Source organism: Benincasa hispida, chromosome 1 (assembly GCF_009727055.1).
Source record: "Benincasa hispida cultivar B227 chromosome 1, ASM972705v1, whole genome shotgun sequence".
Classification (NCBI taxonomy): Eukaryota; Viridiplantae; Streptophyta; class Magnoliopsida; order Cucurbitales; family Cucurbitaceae; genus Benincasa; species Benincasa hispida.
Genome location: NC_052349.1, coordinates 80,302,604 through 80,310,649, shown reverse-complemented (window position 1 = coordinate 80,310,649; position 8,046 = coordinate 80,302,604). Strand labels below are relative to the sequence as shown.

Sequence of the window (8,046 nt, the reverse complement as noted above, 5' to 3'; positions counted from 1 at the left end):
TCGTTGTTCGCGATGGACTCTAGGCGCTAAACGATGAATGATGTATTCAATCGTTTAGTTGATCGTTGTACACGATGAAGTCAAATTTACTAAGCGATAGACAGAGTGATATTAGATTTGTCTCTTCGTATTCTGTATATCATTGAAAAATGGCAGCATGCCCGATTTATGCACTGTTCCCTATTTTAGGGATTCAAAGAATTAAAAAATCATATACTAAACAACTAATGAAATGAGGACACATGGTTCAATACATGAGGAAAGAATATTTGTTTGTTATCACTAATCCTAATAGAAATTTGGAGCACTGAAGGGAATAATTCTTCATGATTCTCCACAATGACATGACAATCTTCAGTTGATGTGTCTTCTTGACTCCTCCTTGGTTGCTGATGTGGCATTTTCTTTAACAAAAAATAGAGTATAAACCTAATATGTCTCAAACATCCAACATGTAAATAAATTACATAAAATCGATTTATTAAAAGAAAAAAAGCCAAATCTATTTTCAGTTACCAAATAAAACCAAAATATTAGTTACTCTGGAATTCAAGCTTTATATGGAAAGAAGTTCAAAGTCTTGGAATTGGAATGGAAGGTAAGAGGCAGCCAGCAGGAAGTTCCATAAACGTCAGCAGAAACCAAAACGCTTCCCTTTGGCGTTTACAACAAGACGACAACTGTGAATGTGAGTTTCCAAAATTACCCCTCAACACAAATTACCAAACTACCCTTCTCTCTCTCCTCTTCATTGGCCAATTTATTTCCCCCACATTGCCCCCATTTTATCCCCCACAACTCAGTCACAGACAAAAAGAACAAACCAAAATGGTTTTTTGGAGTGGGATAATCCTTCTTTTACTTATCTCTTCCGTTTCTGGAGGTTCTACAGCGGCCGATGCGACGGAGGAGTGCAATTTCTTCGCCGGAAGTTGGGCTGTTGATGAGACTTACCCGCTGTACACGGCGGCGAGTTGCCCATTTGTCGAGCACGAGTTCAGCTGTGTCAAAAATGGCCGTCCAGATTTGGGTTACACAAAGTACAGGTGGCAACCTCTCGATTGCGATTTAACCAGGTAACTCTGTACTCACCGGTAATCCAATCGTTTCTTCATTTCCCATTTTTCTCTATTTATTTTATTTTTTTGGTAAAATTAAAATAAATCTCTCGCCCAAAAAAGGGTGTTGTTTTTAACTTTTTCACTTTTTGCCTAAATTTGTTGAATTACAAAAAAGAACTTTTGGGGTTTGTTTGCCTAAATTTTATTTCTAAACATCATTCACTTTTTATTTTCAATGTATTCTTTTATTAACCCATTTACATGTCACTATGATTTTTTTTTAATAAGTGATTTTTTTTACTGACAATATATTGGTCGAACGAAACAAAACTATCCTTTTACATTTATTAGATAAAGGAATGAGTCATAGATATATAAATGAGGACAATTATCTTCATTGATACGAGAGATTTTAGAGTGAAATCAAAAGTAAAATCATGATAATTTATACTTAAAATGAAAAATATCGTATTAATGTGGAGATAATTGTCCTTGATTAAGCAATACTCATTTTAATAATTTATTAACAAGTGATTGAATTTTGTAATGGATAAGTTAGAATTTCATGTATCATGTAGCATTTGATTAATGTATTTATATATCTAAATATGTTTAAACCAAAAATAAAATCAAATAATCTAATGATGACGAATCAACATTTTTAGTTGATAAAATTTAACAAACTTTAGATCTTTATTTTCTTATGGAAGTAGCTAAATTGAAAATTCACAATATATTGATGTTAAAGTCAAATTTTGCCTAAAAGATTAGTAAAAAAGTTACACATAATATTTTTCCATTTTATGTATTTTATGTGGTCTTAATAAAAAGAACGGTTATTTATGATTTAGCTGTCTAATTTTGAAGAAGAATGTAATGAATAGTTTAACAATATCGATTAACATCTCACAAAAAAGAAAAAAGTTGTCATATGATCCACTTCATCCTAACAAGCTAGATCCAATTCCAACCCCTCAATAATAACCCTAGCCTCAACACAAATAGGAGACAAATAGGTATACAAAATCCATACGAAACAACCTTCACCGACGAAACCTCATCGAACAAAACACAAACTTATACTTACATTTTTTTTAATGTGTACGTGACATGGTGTTTTATTTTAATCTATCGGCCTTTTCTATTAACCAAAGTATCTCTGTTAGTATAAAATGTGTACCTCCAAAAACTTGAATCTACCCCTAAATTTAATTAAAAAGGGAAAAAAAATGAAAAACTTTCCAACTAAATTCGGTGGATTTTTTTTATAAAAAAGCATTTAATATTGAATCAATTATTAAAGTCCAATCAGTTATTATTTTTAGGAAAAACTTTTTTTTTTTTTGGTAAACCTAGTTTCTATTTGTCTTTAGATTTCAACACATTTGGTTTTAAATTTTGAGTTTATTTTAATTTAATCTGTAAGTCTCAAAATGTTATAATTTTACCCTTTATATTTGAGTTTTGTTTCAATTTGGTCCCTAGATTTTAAGATTGTATGTTTTTAACTTTAATTTTTTCATTAATATTCACTTTCAATCATTGACGTCAATTTCTATTAGTTAATTAAAAATAATTCTAAAATAAAAATTTTAAATTTAATTTTAAAAGTGATAGAAAAATAATGAGATGTAATTAATTATAATTCTTTTAATAATTTTTAATCATTAGTATAAATTAATATTATTGACAAAAAATAAGTATTTAATGAATAATCAAGGTTAACAGTATAAATCTTGAAACATAGGTACTAAATTGAAACAAAATTTGAATGTCAAAGATAAAATTATAACATTTTAAAATTTAGAGACTAAATTGGAACCAAATCAAAAAATTAAAAGACTATAAGTAAATAAAAACTAAACCTAAAACTTATTTTTCTTATTTTTAAATTATAGTTTAAATTAAGAAATGAAATAATAACAAAGATTCCTTTCACGTGGGGTATGTTTTCACTTTTCGCGATCTACGCGGAGGGTGAGATCGGAAAAAATGTTTGCCATTTGCTTCCTTTCCTTATATATCCTTTTTACGTATTCCTTTTAAATTATTTTATTTTTAAGAATTAAACTTGTTTTCCCACATGTATTTTGGTTACCTTCTCATTCTTTAAAAACTCCACATTGAAACGGCTTTAATATATTTATTTATTTATTTATTATTGTTTCTATAAGTAGATTAGTATTTATATGTTTATAACAAAATTATCTAATTATATTATTCCTACTTTTAGGTTTGATGGAAAACTTTTCTTAGAAAAATTTAGAGGAAAAAATATACTCTTCGTCGGAGACTCACTTAGTAGAAATCAATGGCAATCTTTGACATGCATGATTCACTCTGCTGTACCAGATACACCTTACACCCTGACAAGAGTCGGAGATGTTTCCATATTCTCTTTTACGGTACAAATTTATATATCAATAACATTTCAAACCTTATTCAATCCTCAAAAGAAAATAACGAATAAAATTAAAAGAAAAATAATGATTTGGTTATAGGAATATGAAGTGAAAGTGATGTTAGAGAGAAATGTATTTCTAGTAGATGTTGTAAAGGAAGAGATTGGGAGAGTGTTGAAGTTGGATTCCATTAATGGAGGATCAGCTAAGCTATGGGAATCCATTCACTTTCTCATTTTCAATACTTGGCATTGGTGGAACCGTAGGGGACCTTCTCAACCGTAAGTACCGTTCCCCATTTTTTTTAGATGCTATTTGATAATTATTTGATTTTTTATTTTGTTATTGAAAATTAAATCAATATCATCCACATTTTTATATTTTTTTAAGTACAATGATTGAATTCTTAACCAAACTCCAAATTTCAAAAACACTTTTTTGAAAGCTATATTTTTTAGTCCTCAAAATTTAGCTTGATTTTTTAAGCCATCGATAAAAAATATATAACAAAGGAAGAAATTTGGAGGTGGAAGTCGTGTCCACAAACTTAATTTTTAAAAATAAAATGATTACTAAATTGAGCTAAATGATTTGAACTTTGTTTACCATATCTTGCTTTGACTTTACAATGATTTCTTCTCCTTGTCAATGTAATTTGATTGAAATGTTTTCAACAATATCGTTTGTCAAAACAAAAATTAAATTTCCAAAGTATAATAGGGTCCTTCTACATACATACATATACATATTAAACTTAAAATTTGTATATGAAAATGTCTTTTCATATTCAATTATTTTTTTTAATTCATAAATTTATTTGGTACAAAATTATACTAATATTTCAACTGGAAGCCTAATAATAGGTCTATGGTAATTATTTGATTTATGAAAATTAAGTTCATACACACTATTTCTACCTATAATTTTTGGTTTGTTTTGTTATCCATTTTCGACCAATTTTTAAAAAACAAAGCTAAAATTTTGGAAATTAAAAACAAAAATAGTTTATAAAAACTTGTTTTTTTTAAAAAAAATTTGATTAAGAATTCAAATAAATAAATAAATAAATATATATATATTAGATTTTTGAGAATTATGGATAAAATTTAGAAAAAAAACAAGTACAAATTTCAAAATTAGAAAACTAAATACAAAATTATTGTCAAACGAGACCTTAAATTTTTCCTTTTTTATTTCTTAGACTTAAAGCTTGTAAACAGTTGTGAGTTTATTTATTTTGTTATATATCTATTTCTAAAAGTTTTTTTTTTAAAAAATACAAACCAAGTTTTGAAAATTCAAAAAATAAATATATAGTTTTTGAAATGTTGTTTTTATTTCATATTTATTTATTTAAGAGTTCAAACTTTTTTTATAAAATATATAACCATCTTAAGAAAGGGTGAGAAAACAAGTACAATTTTAAAAAATCGAAACTAAAATAAAAATTGTTATCAAATGAAACCTTCGAGACTTAAGCAAGTTTTAATTTTTTTAAAAATATATTAGACACAGAATTGAAAATTTATGAATTTATTAGATATTTTTATAATTAAGTAAAGTGTCGAGACTAAATTTATATATATATTTTTTTTTAAAAAAAATAATTATTATTATTTTCAGTTGGGATTATATTCAAATAGGGAAAGAAGTGTTGAAAGATATGGATAGAATGGTAGCTTTTGAGAAGGCTGTCACAACTTGGGGAAGATGGGTTGATCTCAACATTGATCCTCAAAAATCTAAAGTCTTTTTCCAAGGAATTTCTCCATCCCATTACAAGTAAGTTTTTTCTTTTAATCCTTTTTCTTAGCTTATTTTATTTTATCTTTGAAAAAGGTATTAAATATAAATAATGATGTTGATCAAAATCTTCCTTTATTTAGATGGATAGCATAATGAATTTAAATTATTTTGCATAATTTAACAATAATTGATTTTTTTTTTCTTTAAAAAAACAATAATTGAAGCTTGCGTAATAATAGGTTCAAGCCGACCTAACAAGACTTTTTCCTTTTATTTAGGCCTTTTCTTTTCCTTTTAAGAAATTACAATATATTTTGTTTGAAATGTTACTAACAAGTAGAGTCGATGAATTTTCTTAAAAATAAATAAAAACACTATATATATAAATGGAAACTCTTGCCATTTGTTTGGACTTTAAATGATTTTAAATCCTGTGATTTGAAATCTAAGAAATAATTTTAAATTAAATATTTTATTTGAAACGAGAAAGATTTGAAATGAATGTATTTAAAATTTTATGTCAGGATAGTAACCAAAAAAGAAAAGAAAGTTAAAAATTTATCAATATAGACTTTTAATTAACTTACTTTCAAGTCCTATGAAATCCTCCAAAATTCAAGCATTTTAGTCATGGAAGTTTTTTTTAGTAAAACAAGATTTGAAGTTACTTTGAATTTTAAAATCTTTATATTTCCTGAAGTACCAAAGAAATTTATTTGAAATCTATTATGAATTGAATCATGAGATTCTAAACACTGCATTAGTAGTTATTCTATAACAAAAAATAATAAAATGAAGAGAACGAAAGTAGTAAGGAAAGAAATATTGCACGAAAGATCAAGTGCTTCAATTAAGTTTTACATTCATTGGAGTTGATACAATACAAGTATTCATAAGCAAATAATAAAACTAACCGCTAGCTAGCTAATGCACTAACCTTAAAAATCTACCGTATCACTAATCTTGAAAATCATCTTCATTAAAATTTAAATTTTTTTTATCACTAAATTTGTATAAGGTAGTTAATATTTTTTTAGGACAATATAGGTCTAGATTCAAACCAAAAATTTCCGAGTTGCTAACACATCTATATGGTATGTTTTCTCAAATTATATTGAATATGGAATAGAACTCTGCTGAAAAGATTTGTCTCTGAAATTAGATATAGAGTTAGCCTAATATCAAAACAGGGCAATACATATATATATATATATATGTAAACAAAATGACAATTAAAAACTGAGATGGATCATGATATAATATGGCAGTGGAACTTTGTGGGGAGAACCAAGAGCAAAGAGCTGTGCGGGGCAAAAAGAACCGGTGGCTGGCTCTGTCTATCCAGGCGGGTTGCCGCCGGCCGTGGCGGTGCTAAAGGCGGCACTAAGCAAAATAAAAAAGCCGGTTCAACTACTGGACGTGACGGAGCTATCATTGCTGAGAAAAGATGGGCATCCCTCCAACTACGGCTTAGGTGGCAGAATCGGATTGGATTGTAGTCATTGGTGTCTTGCCGGTGTTCCTGATACTTGGAACCTCATATTTTACAATCTCATTATTTAGAATGGAAAAAGAAAAAAAAAAAAATCCACATTTTTTTAAAAAAAATTATTTAAGAAAATGTCACTTTTCCTTATTTCTCATTACAAGTTTACAACACAAAACACACAATGATTGGATAAAATTAGGGAAAATTGATATTTTCAAAAGGGAACTTTGTTTAATGTTTTTGTTCATTTTTTACATTAAGATGGATTTGTATGTTTCGTTGTTGAACTTCATTGGATTTGGCTTATTCTTTTTTTTCTATTTCCAACCATGGATCGGTAGATTTAAATATTTTATTTTTTAATCAATATCATATATTTATTCTAGTTAAATTATTGGGAAATTTTTAATGAAAAAATATCAAACTATTTATAGAAATAGTAAAAAAAAAAAAAACATGGATAAATACTAATAGAGTTTTATCAACATCTATCGATTAGACTTCTATCGGTTTCTATCACTAACAGACTTCTATTAGACTCTATTTAAAAAAAAATTAAAATTTTGCTATTTTGTGTAAATAATTTCTCTTATTTTTCTATTTTTGAAAATCTCTCAAAATTATACTTAGATTAGTTTATTGTTGTAATTAAAAATTTTTAATTAACACTACAAGAATTTTGAGCTTTAATGTTGGTTGGAAAAAGTGAAATCGGATGTATAATGTCGGTTTTAAACTGACATTGAAGATGGGCTTTAATGTCGATTTTAATAGGTCTAATTTATTTTTTTCTTACTTTATTAAAAAATCCCTTTCATTTTTCAACTCTTGCGCCTATCTCTCCTACCTAAACCCTTTCATTTCTCTCTTACCCAAACCTTATCTCTCCTTGGCCATGCGAATCAGGGTGTCTGTCATCCGTCTGTGGTTGTCCGTCGTCCATCCGTCAGTCTCCATCACGTTTGGGTCTCTCCTAGTCATGGGTCTCTCCATGGTGGAGCATGATTCTCGCACATCCCAAATGCGAACGGTGCAATCGCCAGAGGCGGAAGCAAAGACATTGTCGTGACGAGGGTTCCAGACAGAGGAATAGACGCAATAGGCATGCTCTTTGAATGTTTTGACACTAGTGGGGTGGTCTAGGGTCCAGAGCTTGGTGGTATCGTCCCAGGAGGAAGTAAAAAAGAAGTTGAATGAACGAGGTTGTAGTCAGAGTGAACTTCGCGAGTATGTTCGTGGAAGGAACGAATGGGATTAGATGTAGGGGGAAGAGCGAGGTTATAAAGCTTGACAGGGCCATCGGCGATGGTGGCGACGAGAAGGGAGTCGTGAGATTCGGACCAAGAGA

The 8,046-nt window shown here is 28.5% G+C and overlaps 1 protein-coding gene across 1 annotated transcript; it reads left to right on the top strand.

Annotated features, from left to right (window-relative positions):
* The first annotated feature begins 798 nt into the window (after positions 1-798).
* On the top strand, positions 799-7,038 carry LOC120073454 (protein trichome birefringence-like 41). Its single transcript, XM_039026305.1, has 5 exons — positions 799-1,076; positions 3,295-3,466; positions 3,563-3,744; positions 5,087-5,245; positions 6,478-7,038. The coding sequence occupies exons 1-5, from the start codon at positions 829-831 to the stop codon at positions 6,770-6,772; spliced, it is 1,056 nt and encodes a 351-aa protein (XP_038882233.1). The 5' UTR covers positions 799-828; the 3' UTR covers positions 6,773-7,038.
* Positions 7,039-8,046: the final 1,008 nt, after the last annotated feature.

What these genes read in the sequence shown, in the direction of transcription:
- LOC120073454 (XM_039026305.1), top strand. Translation starts at nt 829, where the DNA reads ATGGTTTTTTGGAGTGGGATAATCCTTCTTTTACTTATCTCTTCCGTT. An exon ending in CGTAGGGGACCTTCTCAACC is followed by an intron (nt 3,745 to 5,086) that starts GTAAGTACCGTT and finishes TATTATTTTCAG; the next exon opens with TTGGGATTATATTCAAATAG. An exon ending in ATTTCTCCATCCCATTACAA is followed by an intron (nt 5,246 to 6,477) that starts GTAAGTTTTTTC and finishes ATAATATGGCAG; the next exon opens with TGGAACTTTGTGGGGAGAAC.